This window comes from Bacillus rossius, chromosome 13, assembly GCF_032445375.1.
Source record: "Bacillus rossius redtenbacheri isolate Brsri chromosome 13, Brsri_v3, whole genome shotgun sequence".
In the NCBI taxonomy this organism is placed as follows: domain Eukaryota; kingdom Metazoa; phylum Arthropoda; class Insecta; order Phasmatodea; family Bacillidae; genus Bacillus; species Bacillus rossius.
Genome location: NC_086340.1, coordinates 12,574,396 through 12,598,362, shown reverse-complemented (window position 1 = coordinate 12,598,362; position 23,967 = coordinate 12,574,396). Strand labels below are relative to the sequence as shown.

The following is a 23,967-nucleotide window of genomic DNA, read 5'->3' as shown; positions in this document are numbered from 1 at the left end:
AAGTTATAAAAACCTTTGAAACTTACAAAGTGTCTTTCCAGTCATTTCTCTACCCTTTAATGCACATGAAAATAATATGAATTGCTACATCCAAGTTCATTTACGAGAAAGCCAGGGGGAAAAAGGCATTTATTTAAATTGTGAATGTCTTATGCACCGTAATTTATTTTTGTTTGTGAAACAGACATATTTATGTAAAATTACAGATATTTGTAAATTTGTACATTTACATAAAAATTATCTGTTTCACTACTAAATGGTGTTCACAATTATACAGCGTTTGGATTATCAACCGGGCGTTTTTGTTTTGTCTTGTCCCAGTACATCCAATAGCAGTTAAAGTTATTTGTAAACCGTTCCCTGAATAGCTTTCCAGTACTAATTAAATGCACATACTAATATGTATAATGAATCAAAATAAAGTCAAATGATTGAATATTTGATTACCTTGCCCGTGGTCTAAAAAAAACTGCTAGAATGAAACATCGATGTAAATATAAAAATATGCGCCAACTTTCGTAAGAAAATACTCAGTATTATCTGTAAAACTTATTTAATGTATGAGAAAATAATCATAACCATGCGTTTTACAAAATTACAATATCGTTCTTGTGGTGTTAAAAACTTTTTTTTTGGCAACTGCTTTCCAAAGGAATCTTTTGTAAAAGTACAAAAAAATTTTTTTCTGCGTGGTGAATAATCTACGTTTAGATATAGCAGTCAATCACGCATGGCAGATATTGTCTGATTGCTTAAACGATTAGCTGGGGAAAACTAACAAATACTTCGAAGACGTTTTGTGCATTGTCTTCTGCGTCGCACGAACTGAGCAAACATTGAAAAATTTCGTCTCGCATCTTTTTTTCCCCCTCTCTTTGCGAATGTTGTGCAACTCTCTGCTGTGACCTCGAAGAGAAGCGCCTTTCGCCGGCGCTGAAGTCACGACGTTCTGCCAAAGACGTGGCTACCGGTGACCTTTCAGATCGTCATGTCACCTACATGGCCTTGTCACAATATCACAGTGATACGTATGTATACCGTCAAACTATCCCCCTTTAAAAAAAAAAAAAAAAAAAGCAAATAAGTCGCGTAAGTCGGAAATGTGTAAGAGTTGTGCTGCCATCTGTGGCGGGTGTGGCGAACCAAAGTACAAAAAAAAAAAAGAAGCCAAACAAAGGGAAACTTCACTGTATAAATTCGGGCAGTATTTTAATAAAATTCCTTGTCGAAAATACGGTCCGAAACCGGGGGTTCAGTATTTGTTCAAATATTTTTTTTCGCTTTTATTGGAGCCGTTTCATTGTATAATGTAATGATTTAAAAGTGGACGTAGCTGCTCCGGCAGCGAATTCTAGCGGCGGGTACGGAAACTACGTGTGGTTCGCGTCGAGAAATGTAGTTGGAAATGGAAAACACGATTTGCGTACATGTTTATCAGGCTCGGCATCTTTTTTTTTTTTTTTTTTTTTAAGAATCATGTGTTAAAATTCCGTGTTCGAGTTTCGTATTATGAGTGTATTTGCAACATGAGAACACATCAATTTGCTCGTTACCGATGTGAGATGTTACACTTCTCTGGCGAGTATACTGCAAGACTCGCTCACATTCATAATTTTTTTGACGTGACAACGTCTAATAAATTGATGAACGCCGGCTGAACGCACGAAATAGTGTCCCGTTACGCACATTGTCCCGTTACGCTGTGTCCCGTTACACTCATTGTACGCTTGCGCCGCATCTATCTCTCTTCCACTCGATTGGAACAACCATCGATTAGACTTAACAGAATGACACAGATTGGAAGAAGCTAAATAGCAAACATGTATAAAAGTTATAGTTAAAATAATCTCTTCGTTAAAGTAATAAACATATTTGAATTAATGAGTGCAAATAAAAGTAGATTTATCATTTAAATTGTAGATTTCATTTCACTCCTTCTTTGTATCCACACAAAACAGTGATAGTTCAATAAAAATTATTCAATTTTATTCATAAAAGTATGCAATCATTTCATCAATGTTTTTTTTATGACGTTTTCACGTTAAACTATCGTCCGTAAATCGACTTTACAGACAACCAATTTTTTCTCTCTCTTTCACCTGAGTCTCTTGATAACCGTGGCCTCTTGAATAAATCTGGATAGCGAGTGAAGAAAGCTGCACTTGGAAGAGAAGGGCATGGAAACTCAACCCCCCCCCCCCCTCACACACACACACACTGAAGTTGTCTCTGGCGACAGGCGGTCGTCGTGTGTGAGAGAGTGTGGGAAGAGTGCGCGCGCATGTGTGGAGAAATCTTAGCCGATGCACCCTCTTTCTGTCATGCAGTCGCTCAAAGTAAAGAAGTGCTGCTGAGAAAGAACGAGAAAATTTCTCTCCTCGTGACGCTGACTTACCACGTTCCCAGGGTTGAAACTAGAACTAGTTTCCAACCGGGGGGCAATAACTGGTCTTGATGCATCCCCCCCCCCCCTTATTTATTTTCTCAAAACCAACCGAACCAAAAAAAATTTCCCGGCACACATCGCCAACACATGTTAATTCCACTATTCCAAATATTATTTTTTTGATTCAACTTATGTTGGATAGTAGATAAAGACGATTTTTTTTTGCAGTCATCTCGTTGTTAATATATAGCAAGTTAGATGGTACGCGAAAAATACATTTAACAGAGGTTCTGAGGAATTTTTAAGTGTGTCCATCAAACACTAACGAATTTCCCAGACTTTACCCATAGTCTTCCAAGTTCTTTTTTTATTATTTCCTACTGACCAAACTATGTAGGTACTTAATAAATCCAAACAATACTTCCCAAACGCCAATTTGATTTTTTTTTTCGTTTTTCGTCATTACTTTATTTAAATACTATATCTAAAATTTTAATTCGACACCTACCCTTACATTAGTTGTTCTGCCACAAATATTATCAACAGATATTCACTCAGTGCAACATCTTAGGTGTAAAAAGGTTCGGAACTCTTCGCAATTATCATCATTTTCGTGAATTTTATACAATCGATATTACACTTAGTGTTGTGGCAGAACCACTAATGCATGGGAGATATTGAGTTGACACTCTAGAAATGGCTTTTAAATAAAAGAAGAAATTACAAAAAAAAATTGGTTGTCTGTAAAGTCGGTTTACGGACGATAGTTTAACGTGAAAACGTCATAACAAAACATTGATGAAATGATTGCATACTTATGTATAAAATTGAATAATTTTTATTTTAATAATAAAAGAATAAATACTTGAAATTATACTAGTAATAATATTTTTTAAATGCAAGAATAATTAACTTTTATTGCCGAAATTATTGTTGTAATAAGCAATGAAAACCACATTAACTTTTCACTTCACTTTATAAACAGTCGACGAAACAGTTCGCGTGTAGATGACTTGTAATTAATTTTAAAAACTGGCGTTTAGCTATAAAGTTTAAATATAATTATGAACAAGTTTTCATATAAATAAACTGATTATTACTGCACTCGCCGACAGCGTAACGAAACACAGCGTAACGGAACAATGAGCGTAACGGGACACAGCGTAACAGAACAATGAGCGTAACGGGACACAGCGTAACAGAACAATGAGCGTAACGGGACACAGCGTAACGGAACAATGTGCGTAAAGGGACACTTTTTCGTGCGTGCAGCCTGCGTTCATCGTTTTATTAGACGTTGTCACGTCAAAAAAATTAAAAATGCGTAAAAATGTGTTCTTAAATGGTTTCTGTAAACAGTCACCACTCTGATATCTCGAGCAGTTTTAAAACCGCGTGTTTTCTTCTGTAGCTCTGCACACGGTATGTTTGCCCGGGTAGGCAGGGTTCTTAAGGCCCCACGCCTCTTTGTCTTTCAAACCCTAGCACTTAAGACTTGATGTAGGCTTTTGTACATACGCCATTGCTATGCTCATGTATGTCTGTAGAAGAAAACTACAAAAAACACAAATGACAAAAACACAAATTAAGCAAAAAATTGCTGTTGTCAGGATATAAACACCACACAATACTCCACAACAGGAATATTATATCCTGACGACAGCAATTTTTTGCTTGATTTGTGTTTTTGTCATTTGTTTTTTGTAGTTTTCTTCTACAGACATACATGAGCATAGCAATGGCATATGGCCAAAAGCCTACATCAGGTCCTGCACTCCCATTGCACAAATATTTCAAAGATAACAGCTAGGACTTAAGGGTGTCACGACAAAACGGGACGACGCAGTCCTACTTGTGGAGGTCGAGAGTGGCAGGAATATGGCCGGTGCAACTGGTGTTCATTGGACGGTAGGGAGGAGGAAGAGGAGTGGTGGGGGGTGGGTAACCAGGCCGTCCGCCCACACCCACAGGGGGGTCACCTTTCTCCCGGAGAGAGAGAGAGAGAGAGAGAGAGAGAGAGAGAGAGAGAGAGAGAGAGAAAGAGAGAGAACACCAGGAACCAGGTGACTCCGACTGCCTTTCACCCCGGCTCCAACCGGCGAGCGAGCGAACGAGCGAGGCACCCGTTGCCCGAGTCTTCCAGGGCACAGCCCGGCTACTGGTGTATAGTGCAGGCCAAAAGTCTGGCGGTTCCGGGGGGGTTCCGATGGTTCGATGGAGACGTGCTGGCAGACGACTTAACTGCACTAAACACCGTCGACTCGGCACTGTGTGCAGTCACACATAAATAGAGACCGAAAAATTTCGTGAATTCTTTTCGTGATGCGCTGGAATTCACATAATTATACATTTAAGCTGATTTTGCTAATAACACAGTGTTCGTCTTCAATGCTCTACACCAATGAGAAACTCTCAACCAAAGAAGTATCGAATCACAGGCAAACCAGTAGAGATGACTCACAGGTCAGCAGCCAATGAACTGGCGTTATTTTCCTTAGTACATACAAGACTGTAGAGTCTATCCTGAAGGTCATCGAAACCGCAAAGTTTTCCGGTCCATTCACATAAACTGTTCTTAAACCTTCAGTCGCCTCAAGCGCCCCCCCCCCCCCCTTTTTTTTCCCGTCTACCTTGGCACACATACGGTGTGCAGAGCTTCAGGAAAGAAAATAAAACCACGTGATTTAAAAACCTCTCTCACACATCCCACTAGTATATAGACCGGGAAAAAGAAATTCGCGGTTACGTTTCGCGATAGGCTAGAATCCAAAATACGTTTTAACTTTTTGCTGCTTCGATATTGGACCACAGTTTTACCTGAAGGACTCTCGACCTAATGAATGACCCTCAACGAATGAAGATTCAGATCACAAGCCTTCCAGCTTACAGTTCTCACGCGTCAGTAGCCAACTAGCAGATATGATTTTTCCCGAGTACATATAGAATCTTGAAGTCTATCCTAGAGGTCATTTAAACCACGATTTTTTTTTCCAGTCCCTACCCATTAGTATCTGTTTACGAGATGCATTTAAGGATACGCTGAGAGTAGATGAGTAGTTTTAGTTCCGTGTTACTTATTTTTTAATGGCTAAATCGCTTGTTTTCAGAATAGTTTTCAGATATGAAACATCCAGTGAAAAATCCTGAAAGCAATCAAGAGACTTGCCTCACAACATCATCTTAATTCCTCCGAAATATAATTTTATGGTTACCTCTCGAATTTCGTAGAAGACTGCGCGCCAGTCCACAGCCTTGTGCTTAGAGGCGATACCGCGCTAGAAGCACCAGTGAGCGTCGCACTTATCATCCCGCCTCACTGACACGTATACACCCCTGACTAGGCGGAACCCTTAGTGACGCCGATGCGTATGTCTACGTATCGCTCGATAAAAAAAACACACACGCACACACATTCTCAACATATTTTGAACTGGTATAGCTAGAGACCGGAAAAATTGGCGAATTCATTTTGCGATAGGCTTAAAATACAAATCGTTATACCTCAGTGCTGCCTCTGCTATTGGTTCACAACTCACCTGGATGACTCTGGGCCAATGAGAAACACCCAACCAAAGCTTTATCGAATCACAGGCTGCTACGCTGTAACGACTCACAAGACAGCAGCCAAAGAGTGGGTAACATTTGACCGAGTGTACGTAGAAGTATGGAGTTCATCCTAGAGGTCATTGAACCCGCGAATTTTTCCGGTCTCTAGGTATAGCACTCGAAGATTAAAAATTCCGCACCCATAGTGGTTTTCCAAACTTTATATGTACCTATTCCCTTCTTCTGCTTCATATTCCGTATTCGCGCTCTTCTACTCTGAAATGGCAGCTATTCTAATCATCGATGGTATAAAAAAATTAGTTGTTAACAAGCCTGGTAGTATCAGCGTGACAAGAGTGGGATCAATTTTCTCTGTGCTGCGATCTATATAACACTACACATACTGCGCTACATAAAGAAATACCAGTTGCGACGTTTCGGGAACTGACGTCTGCTCCCGTCTTCAGGCACACACATAATTTTTTTTTTACTTTTACAAAAGATTCCTTTGTAATAAATGTTTGCCAACAAATGTTTCTGTAATACTACAGGAAATATATTTTAACTTTGTACAACACATGGGCATCTTTCTGGTTTTTTGCATGTATGAAATACGTTTTTTTATAGATAATAATTTTCTTATTAAAATTGATGCATTATTTTCATATTTTAATTGATGTTTCATTTAAGTAGGTATATGTATATTTAAACCATTGAAAAGATGATCGAATATACAATAATTGGAATTTACTGCTGCGAACACTAATTTGGTAGTGATACAGTTGTCCTGGACTGCGGAAGTTACGTAATACATTTGTTTGGAACAATTTCAATACAACTCGAGGAGAACAATACAACTCGAGGAGGACAATACAACTCGAGGAGGACGATACAACTCAAGGGGGACGATACAACCAGGGCCGGCGCGTCCATATAGACGAACTAGGCAACCGCCTAGGGCTACAAGTAGCTGGGGGCGGCGCAGCACGACACATAAAAGCTGATATAATATTTTTAACGATTATTGAAACTAGATGAAAATGGATTTTTGTAACAGTTTGGAATGTTTATGTTGATATAAGTAATTTTTTTAAAGTCCACGGTGACCTGTTTATGATTTGTAATAAGTAAAAAACTTAAAAAAAAACACACACACACACAAGCCTGCTTACATTTGATTGTTGACAAAATCTTAGGCTTACGTGATGTATTTTGAGATAAGGAAATATTTTTTTTGGGGTGCCCGGCGGGGTGGGGGGGGGGGGGGCATTATGGTTTTTCGCCTAGGGCGCCAATTTACCTTGCACCGGCCCTGGATACAACTCGAGGAGGACGATACAACTGGAGGAGGTCGATACAAGAACTCGAGGAGGACGATACAATAACTCGAGGAGGACGATACAACTGGAGGAGGACGATACAATAACTCGAGGAGGACGATACAATAACTCGAGGAGGACGATACAACTGGAGGAGGTCGATACAACAACTCGAGGAGGACGATACAATAACTCGAGGAGGACGATACAACTGGAGGAGGTCGATACAACAACTCGAGGAGGACGATACAATAACTCGAGGAGGACGATACAACTGGAGGAGGTCGATACAACAACTCGAGGAGGACGGTCACCTGTGTGAGGGCCTGCGGCTGCAGGTAGTGCTCGGGCTGGTCGTAGAAGTCCTGCACGCGGCAGGACGCGTTAGCCTCGATCCAGGCGGCGGCCAGGATGAAGGACCCCAGGACGAAGCTGGACACGACGATGGTGATGGCTGCCAGGCGCGCGATCTGCACCGAGCTGGACCGCAGCTTCTGGTACGCCTGCGGACCACCAAACCACCTTTTTTACTTTTCCTTTTCCCCACCCCAACTAAAAACTAATTGTTAAGAGACCTGTAAAATTCGCGGATTCATTTCGCGATTGTAGGTAGGGGCATGCAGATTTCGCGAAAAGATTTCGAGACTCGATGAAAGTTAAAACACTGCAGCACCGTCTGTGTTTCGTGATTGGGTGAGTTTCTCCCAGGTACACGTCGATTGTAATAACACCAATCACAGCGATTCAGTGCGGAAGTAAACGCGTCCTGAGTGGCTCGGTCAAACAAGGCAACGACTTCTCTCACAGACGGCCGCCAATCACAAGTAAGAAACCACAGTTGCGGGTATACCTTGTTGCAGTCTAATAAGTGTTCAGATCTTTTCACGAAAAGTGCCTGCTCCTAGCGATAGGATTGAGTCCAAATACTTTTAACATTATTTTGCTTCAGTGATTGGGCCACAGTTTATCTGAAGGACTCTGGGCCAATGAAAAATCTTTAACAGAAGAATTAGCGAATCACGATCATTCCAGTCAACAGTGGTTTTACGAGTCGGTAACCAATCAGCAGATGTAATTTGCACGAGTGCATAGAGGATCATGGAGTCTATCATTTAGGGATCTGAAATCGTGTATTTTACAGGTCTCTGCGTAATTGTATTCGGGAGCGGTCTGGGTTAGGGATAGCCTCTTAAAGTGCGTCTCAGGCCGAAGCCTATACGTAGGGGCAGGCATTTTTCGCGGAAAAAATTCTGAACGCCCATTAGACTGCAACAAGGTATACCCGCACTAGAGGTTTCTTCCGTGTGATTGGCTTCCGTCTGCGAGAGAAGGTTTTTGCCTTATTTAACCTGAGCCATTCAGGACGCGTTTTATTCCGCAATGAATTACTGTGATTGGTGTTCTATCAATCACGAAACACAGTAATCGCTACAGTGATTGTTTGACTTTCAGCTAGTCTCTGAATATTTTCGCGAAATATGCATGCCCCTTACCTACACGCTCTAATCATACAGGGTTTAAGCCATGCAGGAGAGGTAGCATGCATCATGTGCCAGGAGGGGGATTGGCCAGCCATGGCAACGTTTTAGCCATGACTAACTCCCCTCACTGACTATTCTAGACTAAAACTAGATAAAAACCAGGTAAAAACCTGCATGGATACAGGGAAAACCATGGGCACTTACATGCTGGATGCAAAAGTTTTATGCATTAATAACAAGCAGGTTGGTTACAGGAAACAGAAGGGTTGGACAGCGTAGAAATAAACTACTAAGCAAAGGGTGGGAACTTAGATATTGCTGTACGCATTTCATTGGGTGGCACTGGTTGTTTCGGGGGCGACTTTCGTCGTTTCCCGCCAGGGCTGCCAGCCAGCCAAGCGTCAGTTCCCTTCAGGTGTCGCTATCCCAAACAGACAAGGACTTGTAGTGAAGGGGGGGATGTGAGAGAGTCCTTCCGTGCTCGCTAGAGATTTGTGAAAACATCCACACCCACTCGTTAACGAGCAATTTCACGTGTTCTCATATTGCAAACACACCCGGGACACTTAAAAAAAAAATAAAGCCGAGCGTGTTAAAAATGGAAGAAGAGGGTGGTTTCAACTACATTTATGGATTAAATGCAGTTTTTTTTATTTTGGACATTTATCATTGCATTTTTCACTATTTGTCATGGAAAAATTCCGAACATAAAAAAATGAAGATAACAAATTCCTTAGTTGGCATAATATGTATTTCGTTCTAACGCTGGATGCATTCATTATATTTTCGCTTCATGGAAAATTATAAAATTTTTTCATCATTTTATAATATCGGAGAACATAAATATATATTATGTACATTAAGTTCTAAAAAGTTTCCAGAATATTAAAGAAGTTTCCGAAATATTTCCAGAAGAAACAGATACTTCGAAATCTACCTACGCCTGGAGGCTATGCCTGAAAAGATTTTTTTTCTTTAAGTTGCGATTATTCTTTGTTTAGACCAGGGTAGTTTCGCTATCATGAAGTTTCATTTGGCCCACATACACGTTTTGTAAGTCCCCCAATGATCACAAAAGGGACTGTATGCGAGCTAATGGTGCCGTATGCTGTAGAAGCTGTTGCGGTAGGTCGCCTAGAGCAGCTAAAGTTCAAGAGGTGCGTCATTTATATTCGAAGCTAATTAAATCCAAATATGCAATAGTTTATAGCATCTTTAATCAGTCTAGAGACAGGAAAAATTCGCGGGTTCATTGACCTCTAGGATAGACTCCGCAGTCCTCTACATACTCGGGAAAATGACCCCTGTTCCTTGGCTGCTGACTCGTGAGGCGTCTCAACCAGGTTGACACTTCCTTGGTTTAGGGTTTTCCCATTGGCTACCAGTTCGCCAGATAAAATGTGGGCCAGTCGCGGAAGCGGTGCGAGCGTATACTTGTTTGAATGTTAGCCTACCGCGAAATGAATCCGCGAATTTTTCCGGTCTCTAGCTGTGAGGCCCGGGCAGATATGCGATCGGTCTCCGCAGCGGAATCCTGGCAACGTATGGGACGCCGTAAATCCGTTCTCTGAAAATAGGTGCCTGGCGGAGCCCTATCGTGCAATAGGAATACGATTGGTGTCCAGGTGTAGCATATTAAACACGTAAAACATCATTTTATTACGTGTTGGAACAACCGGGCTCGAAGTCTGTTCTCGCACCCGAGAGGGAAGTAGGCTAGCCGCCGAGGTGGAAGCGCTGCCGGTTAAAGTAGCGCAGTTGCTGTTCATGCGGCGGCCGAAGTCGTGAACATCGTGTAAACCCGGCTGCAGTTGGCTGCTCTCGAGACAGCCCGTGTGAACCGGGACCGACTGGCGAAAAAAAATAAAACAACGGCCGAGGCCGATCCTCTGTTGTGATTGGCTCAGGGATTTAACATATAAAATAAAAAAAAACAACGTGTGCCCGCAGACGTGGTTGACCTCGAAGCGCTGTTTTTTTTTTCTCTCTCGTTTGTCTGCGCACGCGCGATTTATTTTTGTAAACTTTAATCAAATACCTTCTGTTTTTTTTTACCTTCGACGAGTTTAATGAGGTCATTCACAATTCCTCGTTTGCAAAAATACGTGTAACCATAGTTCGAGAACCTCAATTCCTGGTTGAAGTGACCTCTAGGATAGAATCCACAATCATTTACGTGCTCGAGCAAATGCCAACTCCTCATTGGCTAGTTACTTGTGAGATCTCTCAACTGGGATGATTGTGATTAAATATTTTACGTGTTGAATGTTTTTTTTTTCATTGGCTCAAAAATCCTTCATATTGATTGCTGTCAAATCACTGATGCGGAATTAAGTTAAACTTATTTGGATTCTAACCTATCGCAAAATTAATCCGCGAATTTTTCCTGTCTTTGAAAATTTCGTGCTAATATTTGGAGACATATTACAAATAAGAGACCGGAAAAATTCACGTTTTTTTTTTGCGATATGCTAAAATTAAAATACTCATGCCATTGTGTTGTATCTACTATTGGTTCGCCGTTGATGTGGTGGGGGAGGGGGGGGGGGGAACTCTCAATCAATGAGAGTGTCGAATCATATTACCATTCGGTGGAGACGTGTCATAAGCAATGAAAGAGCGAATTTTTCCAGTCCGTAGCTATTATGTGTACTATTATAGATTTAAAGGTAATTTTAATAAGATCAAGGCTAGTTTGAAACGCCTTGAAGAATTAAAAAAAGAAGAAAGAAAATAACAAAATTCATACGATCCAACAATATGCAGTTCGACAGAAGAATAAATCTGACAGCAACCGGTGATCAACAAACATTGACTTGTTTATGTACACGTATGTGTAGTCTAGCCTGGTACCAGAAAATAACACGAAATTTTAATGTATCATAGTATACCAACTATAAACCTTTAAGGACGCCATTAGAACACGCTTCAAGTGCCCCATCACACTAACGAGCAAGGCTTATTGCTATCGTGCAGACTTTTCATGAGACGCTATTTAATTATTTATTTATTTACTTTTGGCCAATTTAATTAGATCTTGGCTGTTTTACAATTGGTTCTTGACAACGCAAAAAATCGTCATGAATATATAATTAAATGTTACGTAAACTAATACTAATACAATAAAATCAAAACAAATATAATATTAAACAATACAGTAAATTAGATTTTAAATTGCATTTAATTGAACTGGTTTAGCAGTAGGAAGTACTTATATTTTTCCCTGAACGAGACAAGTGAAATTTTTTTAGCTCTCCTGGTAGATAATGCCCATATTTTACATGCCAAGTAGGTGAATGAGTGCTTGTAAACTGATGTATGAATTTGGGGTACCTGAAACTATTATTATTTCTCGTGTTGTGATGTTGAACAAGCATATGTGTTCTCTATTGTGGAACATTTTTATTGTCTATTACGCTTTTCAACTGAGTTGTAAAATGGGACATATTGTGTGTTTCATGTTCAGTTCTTTTGCTGTTCGCAGCGCATTGTTTAAGTGGTCCTAATATAATATAAAGTTCCTTACCAAAGTTCTGTACGATGCCTTTGGAGTTTTTCATAGATCTCTAAGTTAGAATATTTTAAGATACATCGTTTGCGGGCATATGCGGATTTAGAGGGGGTCCCAGGGGCACGTCTCTCCCCCCCCCCCTTCACAGAACGGTAAATATACACTGGATAATACGACTTCTAAAGTAGTAAACTTGGATTATGCAAGGTCCAGTCTACCGCCCCCCCCCCCCCCCCCCCAAATAAGTCAATCCTGTACCCATCCCTGTTTCCGGATATGCGTTTCTTATTGCGGCGATGTTTAAGAGACGCGAAAATCTTCGAAGTTGAAGCAGAGACTATATTGTTAAAAATTTTCACCTAAAATTTGCGAAGAACGCTGGTCACAAATTATCCAGGGATAATCGTTATCTTCGTAAATTTACGGGTACTATAATTACAATCTTTACTTATTTCGAACATGAACCCACAACAATAATCTTGGTATATAAGAAAAAAAAATCATAAACTGTATAGAGACTCATGCAAAAATAAAACATTTCTTCCAAGTGTGCTTTTATCCTGTTTACATCGAGAGAAAAACAAAACGAGAGTTCTAAAGTTGAAATACGGCGTAGTTTCCACGAAGGTCAAGTTATCTGAAATTACGAAGAAATCTTCGTTTATTTGAAAGATGATTTCTTCGTCGAAAAGTCCCTGAATTTACTGTAATTTCTAAGGGTGTAATTGGAAGCTTCTTGTTTCTTTTTTTTTTATTATCGTACAGAGTATTTCGAACACCCTGATTGCAGGGAAATATTTCTACGCGTAGGTACACTTAACGGTACCCATGAGGCGCTAGAGATAAATTCATCCATGCCTGCGCGCTAGCTTTTAAAACTTAATGCCACTTGTGTTTTTTCGGGTCGAGACGTAACACCTGCAAAACGTGATCGGGTAACAGGTTTAACTGTTGTTAGTCATCTTTTTTTTAGCAAGCGTAATTGCTAGAACTGACAGCGCGCACCCCCACTTGCTGTGTCAACAGCACTGAGGATCAGCAAAAGTTTGGATGGCCATGTTCGTACGAGACCGTGTCGTATAGCGTCTGAGTATCAAGTGCTCTCGGGCTACTCCAAGTCGCTCTCTGCTGACACGAATACACCGCGGAGGCTAAAAGATAGTTGGTGTGTGCAGTCTTTTCCATGTTGAGAGCAAAGCACTTTTTTTTGACGTGACAACGTCTAATAAATCGATGAACGCCGGCTGCACGCACGTAAAAGTGTCGCGTTACGCACATTGTCCCGTTACGCTGTGTCCCGTTACGCTAATTGTACGCTTTCGCCGCATCTATCTCTCTTCCACTAGATTGTAAAAACCATCGATTTGACTTTTTTGAGGCACTTTTAACTTGAAACACTCCCATTCGTTCCCTACTTTTCCTATCATCGTCCTATCCTTAACAGAATAACACAGATTGGAAGAAGTTAAATAGCAAAAATATATAAAAGTTATAGTTACAATAATCTCGTCGTTATGTTATGACGTTATCACGTTAAACTATCGTCCGTAAACAGACTTTACAGACAACCATTTTTTTTTATAACCCAGACGCTAATTTCTTGCTGATGAACAAGCACAGGAAAAAAAAATTCACGGATTCATTTCATTTCGGAAGGATAAAATTCAAATACGCATACTTGTAAGCTATTTACGCTATTGGCACACAATTTATAGGGACTGGTCTTCCTGGCCAATGAGAAACCCTCAACTAATATATTAACCGAATCACAGAGTACCAAGTTGAGAAGCACGGTAGTTCAGATATCGGTCGTGTGAGTAGTAGTCACTAGACCGAAAGTCACATGACCGATATTACGGTCAAATTACTTTCGATCTAGTGCCTTTCGGTCAACTGCCTGTTGCCAAAATTAAAAAATATTTCCAGCGAGATAAATATTCACGTTTTCGATCTAGTGCCTTTCGGTCAAACGACTTTCTGTGTAGTTCCTTTCGGTCAAACGACTTTCTGTGTAGTGCCTTTCGGTCAAATGACTTCCGGTCTAATGACTTTCGGTCTAGTGCCTTTCAGTCAAACGACTTTTTCTAGTGCCTTTCAGTCAAATGACTTTCGTTGTAATGACTATCGGTCTAGTGCCTTTCGGTCAAACGACTTTCGGTGTAATGACTTTCAGGGTCTAGTGCCTTTCGGTCAAATGACTTTCGGTGTAATGACTTTCGGTCAAATGACTTTCGGTGTAATGTCTTTCGGTCTAGTTCCTTTCGGTCAAATAAATTTCGATGTGATGACTTTCGGTCTAGTGCCTTTCGGTCAAATGAATTTCGGTGTGATGACTTTCGGTCTAGTGCCTTTCGGTCAAACGACTTTCGGTGTAATGACTTTCGGTCTAGTGCTTTTCGGTCAAACGACTTTCGGTGTAATGACTTTCAGGGTCTAGTGCCTTGCGGTCAAATGACTTTCGGTGTAATGACTTTCGGTCTAGTGCCTTTCGGTCAAACGACTTTCGGTGTAATGACTTTCGGTCTAGTGCCTTTTGGTCAAATGAATTTCGGTGTAATGACTTTTGGTCTAGTGCCTTTCGGTCAAACGACTTTCGGTGTAATGACTTTCGGTCTAGTGCCTTTCGGTCAAACGACTTTCGGTGTAATGACTTTCAGGGTCTAGTGCCTTTCGGTCAAATGACTTTCGGTGTAATGACTTGCGGTCAAATAAATTTCGTTGTAATGACTTTCGGTCTAGTTCCTTTCGGTCAAATGAATTTCGGTGTAATGACTTTAGGTTTAGTACCTTCCGGTCAAATGACCTTAGGTGAAGTGATTGTCGGCCTACTGCCGCGTCCCCGGTCGTGCCAGTACGCGGGGCTGCTGTGACGGAGCAGTCACGTGTGGGTGCGCGATGTAGCGCGCGGGTGGCAGTTAGCCCTGCTTGACCCGTCAGTCATGACGAGTCGCGCCCGTCGCACCGCAAGCACCGCGCTCTAGTTGGGACGGGAAGGGGGAAGCCTTCTTTTCACAGACGAGAGAGCCAAAACCCGAAGTTCCCCGAAGTTCATGTTTTTTTTTTTTTTCCGTATCTTTAATGTAGCTATCCTAACCAAATCAACCGTCCACAATGTTTTAAAGTATTTATAATGTAGCTAACCTAACCTAATTGACCATTAGTACCCTTTTATCAACACCACCATATTTATTTACAATGAACCAAAAAGAAAAAAACCAAAGATGCACAACCAAACGTTTGGCTCTCTCGTCTGTGAAAGAAGGCTTCTCGAGGGGAAGGACTGGATCCGAAGGAAGCCATCTTGGTTTCAACAGTTTTGTAAGACGTAACTACCGACTTGGGAAATTCGAGGATTTATTTCACGACATCCACTGTTGGAATTTTTGACCTTAAATGAAAGAAGAACGCTTGCTACACTGTTGAAAATTGTCACCTTAAAATGACGAAGAACTCTGGTTACAAATTATCCACAGATATTCGTAAATTTGCGGGTATTAAGTTCACTTACTTTAAGCTTGAATTCACAAAAATTATATTTGTATATCAGCAAAACTTCAAAAACTTGTAAAGACTACTCGCAAGAACACTCTTATGTTTTCCACGTATGTGTTTACCCTGTTTACAACCACAAACGGAGCTGAAAAGTTTAATTACCGCGTTGTTTATACGAAGATTTTAGGTAAATTCTTAGTTGAAACGTCTGTATATTTACTGTCATATCTAACAGTCTACAAATTAGCCAGGGATCTTCGTACACTGTTATAAATTACAGTAAGTTTACGAACTTTGCAAAGAAGAATTTAACTTAAGTAAACAAATAGTTATCAGTAATTTAAAATAATATAATTTTCGTACAAACTACGATGTATTTTGATTCGCCCGTTGTATATTTAATTATAAACAAAGGTAAGCATACACATATTCAAAAGAAGAGGTTTCCCCCCCCCCCCCCCCTCGAAGACTTATCTTAGAATTTCGTTAACATTTTTTTTAGCTTCTGGTTTAGGGTGTGACCGACGTTTCGGCATTCTTTGCTACAACCATCCCGTAAGTCAAATTAACAACTGAAAGTTGATGTTGAAGTTGTTAACAGTCCTGAAGATGGCTGCAGCAAAGCATGCCGAAACGTCTGTTTCACCACACCATAATTTCAAACGTCGTGACGTCAACAAAAAGTCAAAATGTAGTTAGAAAATTCTGAACGAGTAATAATAATAATAATAATAATAATAATAATAATAATAATAAAAAGAACGCAAACGGAATACCTGTTCAGTTAATGAGAAGAAAAAAACAAACAAATATTACGGCGGTTGGGAAATTCCGCGACAAGTCAGCCTGCAAACAATGGACGCTGGCTCTTTTACCGGCGGAGGTAATTCGCGGAGGTTCTTCGCGAAGCGCGGTGTTTACTCCCGCCTGCGAAGATGGCGGCCAACAATGGGGTGTTTACGAACGGCCGAGGATGAAGTGTGTGTGCGCTCGTGAAGCTTGAAGGTCGCGCCCGGTGACGTCACACGCCCCCAGACCGCGCCCCCCCCCCCCCCCCTCCGGGGACAGTGTTGCCAAGCGGATTCCGGAAGTGGGTCAGCAGAAAAGTTTCACCGTCGTCGTTAAGTGGTTTACATCCCGCTCTCTTGAGTAAGTTTAGAATAACAATATGAACATGAAAATAGCTTCTCACCAGTACGTGTTCCTATATGGTTCACTGTATGATTGATTTACTATTTTCAAAGAATTTAGCAGAACATTGAGAACGAAAGAATACCTTTACACCAGTGTGTGTTCTAAGGTGTACAATCAAATGGTTATTTTGAACAAATTTAGAAGAACAATATGAACACGAGAATGGCTTCTTACCAGTGTGTGATCTCATACTATAAGTATGTATTTAAGTTAAACACTGTACCGAACTTGTAGACCTTTTGAGTGTCCTAGCTTCCACATATACTGCATCTATTTTTTTTATTAATAGCTGCAAAGACACATTGTTAAGTCGTACTAAGTATTTTATTTTCCTCAAAAAGTATAAAAATATTATTTTTTTTTTACTTTCAATTTTTATCAATAGTAAAGTCATTGGCCTACTCATTATTCAAGAACGAAAGTTTCACCCGTGATTCGTACTCATCCCAGGGATGTGCAAAAGTCCATGGGCTGGATTGTTTTAAAGCTCTGTGGAAGCCCCCCCCTCCTTTTTTTTTACAATCAGGGGAGAGGAGCAAACCTTCTAAAAGGTGAAAATTGGACCTAAAAATAATTTTCTTGGTCGGTGATGGGAAAACAATCTATAAGCATTTGGAATATTTTGCCCATTTTTTTTTTTGTGCGTTGTTCTCCGAAGTTTGGGGCTACGAAGAAAAAAATTCTGTACATTGAATTTTACTTATGCCCCGATTTTGTTTGGGTTAAGTCTGACCCTTCCGAGAGGAGGGGGCGGTGGCCCAAGCCCCCATTTTCGCAGCAGAGAGATTAAAGACAGTTGTGGTGTTTGTTTTCTATAAGCGGTGTTCACACAGCGAATCTCCTAAACACGGTACACCGCGGGCGCACCCACTGGTTATTCATTATTGCATAAGACACAATTTGTAGTTCACAGTATCTGCGCTGTAAACCTTTTTACAAGGAAAATCCTTGGAAACTCAGTTGCCAACGATATCACTTGTAAAACTGCAAGGCCAAGAAATTTTACATGTGATATCGTTGGCAACTGAGCTTCAAGAACTATCCTTGTTAAAGTTCAACAAATGTTTACAACGTAATGATTTGGGTGCGGTCGGGGATTTTAAATCTTTTAAAAAAAAAAATGTCCACAATTCAAAAACTACTACAGTTTTTTTAAACTTTGTAGTTTTTTTTAAAAATTCAGAACCGTAATTAATTGGCCCATGGACTTTTCTCGGCTTGGCGTTGAGTTACGGGACAACCTGTACAGACCGACGTGATGTTACGTAATCCGTGACACGCTGCGTTGCTCGCCGTAAGAGGTACCTACACGGGGCCTGGAGCATTGGGCAACGCCAACTGCGGCGCTTCTTACAGCGGCGCTCCACGCTGGAGACTTCAACGCACGAGCAGAAACAGTTATCATCCATCGTCCTACTCTCCAGTGAAAGCTACTCGGCGCACTCGGAGGTGGCGAGAAAGGGGGGGAGGGGAGGGTGTTGGGTAGGAAGGAAAAGGACGGGATGGTTATTTTTTCTATATCTAGCTACACTTCACTAGGGTAGAGGGCGTGGTGGCATCGGGTAGTAATTTTAAGGTATCGGATTTTTCCACTATTCATGGACACAGCATGTGAGATTTTAACGTGTCTCTCACGAAAATTGCAGTACAATTTTGGTATATTAATTTAGTTCTGAAATATAAAGAATTTTAAAAGTATTCTATATTATAAACTTGTATAGATGTAACCCATTCGTATTTGAGGCGTCGCTCTCAAATGCCGTTAAATTGTCAATCAGTACATAATATGCTGTGAAAATTTATTACATTAAAGAAATAAGTCACAATGATCATCGTGTATTTAGACTGAACATCGTTTGTTTGCAGTGTCGGTGAAATGACTTGTCGGTCTGGTGACTCTTCGGTTGAATGACATTCTCCTAAAATTACTGCAGGTCAACTGTCTGTTGCTAGAGTTAGGGCATTAAAAGTTTCCCAGCTTGATAAATTTCATGCTTTCCGTGTCAAAAGACTTAAGGTTTCGGTTAAATGACTCTCGGCGGAACGACTTCGTTCCACTGCCTGTCGGTCAAACGATTTTCGTTCTACCGCCGCGGGCCCAGTCGCCTTTCCCTGAACGACGGTTTGCCTAAACTTTGGGCGAAACGTCAAAACTACAGAGAGAATTTATGGAATGAATAAGTGAATGTATGAATGAATTTGTTTCAGGGGGTGGGATTGAAAGTAACAGAAATAATCTATATTGCTTTAAACAAATGTTATGCCTAATTTTCTTTTTCTTTTTTTTTGTTTAGCGTTGTATGAAAATTTTCTTCCGTTAAGGCCAAGAAACGTATAAAGAGATTTTCAAAATGGTAAGATACAGTGTTTATTGGCAGGATTATTTTAATTTTTAGTTTTTTCCAAATTTGAGTTCAACAAAAAACGGCAGTGACTTCGTAAGGAAAAAAAATAGCATGTCTGTATAAGCTTCAAGCATCACTTAGTTTTAACAGTGCTATGCACTCTATTTTTTTTGTAAATGAAACAGAAATATATATGGAAAATTACAGATATTTGTATATTTATACATTTCATAAGAATAACTGTATCGCTACAAAATAGTGTTAGTAGTAATAGTGGGTTCGGATTCTTACCCAGGCATTTATGCTTTGTGTTGTTCCAGTGCCTCCAAAAATTATAATTATTTGTAAACCGTTCCCTGAATAACAAGTATTAACAAGCATAATAAAACAAAATAAACACAACTATTTATATTTGATTATCTTTTCCATGGCTTTAAAAAACTATGCCTGAGTGAAACATCAATCAAAATATAAAATCATGCGTTAATTTTCCTACGAAATCCTCAGTATTACCTCGAAAAAAAAAGAATTTCGTACATGCAAACATAACCATAGCCATGTGTTGTACAAAGATAGAATATATTTATTGTAGTATTACAAACTATTTATTAGCAATTATTTTCCAAAGGAATATTTTGTAAAAGTATATGAATTTTTTTTTCTGTGTGACGAAGCTAAATTTTGGAAACTAAACAATAGACAATAGTATAGGCCTAACCTAAATACTGTTGAAACTAAATAAATGTCGTTCGGTAGCTGTCTCTTCCCCTTTAACATCTCATAGACATCGAGGTCATAAGAGGTACGGGAATGGAACCCTGCGGGAAATGGGAGCACCCCGAGAAAACATACCGGCTCACGACAATGTCCGTACGTTTTCCATTTACGAAACAATTTATATATATATTTATTTATCCCTCATTCTTCACCGCTCATTTTTGCTGAAGTCTGACAGCGAAACACACGAAGTCTAGAAACAGAGTGTCCTGCAAGATATTTAGAATTCTAAGTTCCATTGAACCCAAGTTAGTCGCCGAATATTCCGCGTTCGTGCGACTTTATATTTATTTATCTTTTGTGCTTTGGAAGTAAAAGCCAAGTTCAGTTAAATTTGTTACATAAATTAAATTGTCGCAATAAAGCTATCTTTTTTATTGGAAAGGTTGGTTTACTACTTGCGTCTAGATGATCGTTAGTAGTGGTTTTTTTTTATTAATTCAGTTACGAAAATTATACGTAAAAAAAGTTGTTAAACTATTAAAATTCTCTAAAAAAAAAATCCATCCTTTTTTTCGTTTTATCGTTTAATATTCACATTCAATAAGCGTAGTTTATAACTAAATGAAACGCCTGAAGTTCATAGTGACTGGCTGGTATAAATAGTTTTTCCTTTGAAGGCATTTGTGTTTAGTATTAAACATGTTTTTGAGAATAATATACAACTGCCATAATACTGTCGATAGACACTATGTTGTGGTTTTTCAAAATATTTTAACGTTTTATATCTGTATTTACGGAGACAAATTTTCCATATTGAACGATTATCGTTACGGCATAAAACTTATGAAACCAATATGGCATATTCCTGTTAATTATACCCCCACTTAAGTCTCGGTTAAACACACCATTTAGATTTTTTCGTTGTTTTTTTTTTTGTCATCACTTTTATTTAAATGGCTATTCCTAAAAATTTTAACTCGATACCTCCTTACATTTCTTGCTCTGCCACAAACATTTTCAACGGATACTGACTTTGTGTCATAATATCATGGGTGTAAAAGGTCGCGCAAGTTATGATAATTACGAAGGATTATCTGAATATCTGTTGAAAATGTTTGTGGCAGAACAAATGCAATGGAGAAACTGGGTTGAAAATTTCAGTAACAGCCCTCGAATACAAGTAATGACGAAAAAAAAAAAAAAAAAAATGCTTGCTCTTTTAATTTAGTTTGTAGAAAGATCCTGGCTGAACAAGAACTCGAATATCACAATATAAATTATATCTAGTCTTGAAGAATTTATTTTTTTTCTTTCGTATTGAACAATTTCATGTTCGGCCAATTCCTCTAGACGCAGTGAATTAAAACAGCGAACATAATTTATCACAGGATACGTAATATAGAATTTTTACAAAAAAAATAATCGACATGCATGTGCCTTGAGGTGGAAATGTTTAACACACAGGGAAAAAAAAATTCTCTACTTATACAAAAGATTCCTTTGTAAACCAGTTGGCAAGAAATAGTTTGTAATACTACAATAAATATGTTGTAACTTTGTGCTATGGTTATATTTGTATGTGTGAAATACGTTTTTACGAAATTTGGCGCATAATTCTATATTTTAATAGACGTTACATTCAAGCATAATTAATTTTGAAACATGGAAAAGTTAATAGCATGTTCAATAATTGGACTTTATTTTTTTTATTTTATACGTATCGTTATTGTAAATATGGGTAGTTATAATAGTAGAAAGCTGTTCAGGGAGCGGTTAAACTACTGGAGGTTATAGAGACCGGAAAAAATTCGCGGATTCATTTCGCGGTAGGCTAACATTCAAACAAGTATTTCCTCGCACCGCTTCCGCGACTGGCCCACATTTCATCTGGTGAACTGGTAGCCAAAAGGGAAAACCCCCAAACCAAGGAAGTGTCAACCTGGTTGAGACACGCCTCACGAGTCAGCAGCAGCCAATGAAACAGGTGTCAGTTTTCCCGGAGTATGTAGAGGACTGTGGAGTCTATCCTAAGAGGTCAGTGAGGCCCGCGAATTTTTTCCGGTCCCTACTGGAGGTGCTGGGACAACGCCAAAGCATTGTCGCCCGGGTTGGTAGACTCTGAGGACAAGTATCGCCTTGAACACTCGGTGGTTCGCATAGGTGTGCCCAGAAATTTCCATTTGGGGGGGGGGGGGGGGGGGGGGGCTGCTAAATTTTTAAATCAGAAGCTGAATTTAGAATGTTAAATAGCCTAAATACATTCACTCATTGACTTGTTTATATTTTTGTGCAGTATCAACGATATATGTTTACTAGTTAATATTTATATCCGTATAATTTTAACAATCTTGAAAATATGTTGTTTTTTTTTTTTCCATAGACAATTTTTAAAGGGCAATTACACATTTTTTCCCTTCTCGAATTTCCAATAGCTTGGTCCAGATCTACCTTGAAATGAACTTCTTTTTTGTGAATGCAAACACAGCAATTCAGACATCAGAACTTTTAACAAACCTCTTAAATATATATATAAATATTTTTTTTTTGCTTAGCCATTTTAAGGGACCTCGTGTTTAATATAAACTAAGGCGAATGTATTTCCAGAACGATAAAAATGTTTAAAAATATTGTTAATTAGCACGCTGCAACGCTGAAAACACAGTTTTGAGTGTCACGGTGCCAGGAATATACGAATGTTAACGAACGCATTAGAGAAAATGCTGATCTGATTGTTTACATTAGGGGGGGAGGGGGAATGGCCCACCCTGTAGGCACGCCCATGGTGGTTCGTGACACGGGAGCGAGAGAGAGAGAGAGAGAGAGAGAGAGAGAGAGAGAGAGAGAGAGAGAGAGCTGATGACGTACCGGCGGCGCCTCGGAGCCGAAGCCCTCGGACGGCGGGTACTCCTTCACGGTGACGGTGGACAGCGAGTCCGCCTGCGCCTCTGCTTGCTTGTCCATGGCTGAGGTCGTCGGCGCGTGTGTGTCTCTCTCTTCGTCGCTGACGGCCGTCGAGCGAGTGCGTCTGCGCGCGGGTCGCCGGCTCTCTTTAGCGGCGGAGTTCCCTCCGCGGGTTCTCGCGCTGGCTGGGGGTGGAGGGGGGGTAGGCGGAGGGGACGCCGCGCCGCCATTGGCTGCCGCAACTTTTCCGGGTCACGGCGCATGCGCGCGCCGTCCCTTCTTTATTTTTAATTTTTTTTCCCTTCTTTTTTTTTACGCTCACGGTGCCGCGGTGTACCTGGACCTGCCTGCCCTCGCGCTCGCTGTCATAACTAAGGAACACACAACTTAGAAACTCGCAACTTAGAAACTCGCAACTTAGAAACTCGCAACTTAGAAACTCGCAACTTAGAAACTCGCAACTTAGAAACTCGCAACTTAGAAAATAGCAACTTAGAAAATCGCAACTTAGAAAATTGCAACTTAGAAACACGCAACTTAGAAACACGCGACTTAGAAACACGCAACTTAGAAACACGCAACTTATAAACACGCGACTCAGAAACACGCGACTCAGAAACACGCGACTCAGAAACACGCAACTTAGAAACACGCAACTTAGAAACACGCAACTTAGAAACACGCAACTTAGAAACACGCAACTTAGAAACACACAAATTATAAACACGCGACTCAGAAACACGCAACTTAGAAATACACAACCCAGAATCAAACAAATTAGAAACATACGCAATATAAATGTTTTAAGTTATGACAGTTTGTAAATTGTAGCGGGAAAAATTCGCTGATTCTTTTCCGCGATGTACTAAAATTTGAAATGTGCGAAGGGACTCTCAGCAAGTCATAAACCGTCGAACCAGGGAGGGACCACCCGGTGGAGACGTACCATAAGACAATAGCCAATGAAACGGTGGCATTTTCCGAACACGTACTTCACTGTGTAGTCTACCCTAGGGGTCAATGAAAGCGCGAATTTTTTTCCAGTCCCCTACTTATGACATTTTAAGTTAGT

At 40.1% G+C, this 23,967-nt stretch overlaps 1 protein-coding gene across 1 annotated transcript in view; it reads right to left on the bottom strand.

Annotated features, from left to right (window-relative positions):
- Nucleotides 1-23,066, bottom strand: part of LOC134538252 (putative mediator of RNA polymerase II transcription subunit 26) — a 65,617-nt gene extending 42,551 nt beyond the window's left edge. Inside the window, exons 1-2 of the mRNA XM_063379402.1 lie at nt 22,860-23,066; nt 7,566-7,754 (exon numbers count right to left, since the gene is read on the bottom strand). Of these exons, the coding sequence (XP_063235472.1) occupies nt 7,566-7,754; nt 22,860-22,955 (285 nt within the window). The 5' untranslated portion in view covers nt 22,956-23,066. The remainder of the gene's footprint in view (nt 1-7,565; nt 7,755-22,859) is intronic.
- Nucleotides 23,067-23,967: the final 901 nt, after the last annotated feature.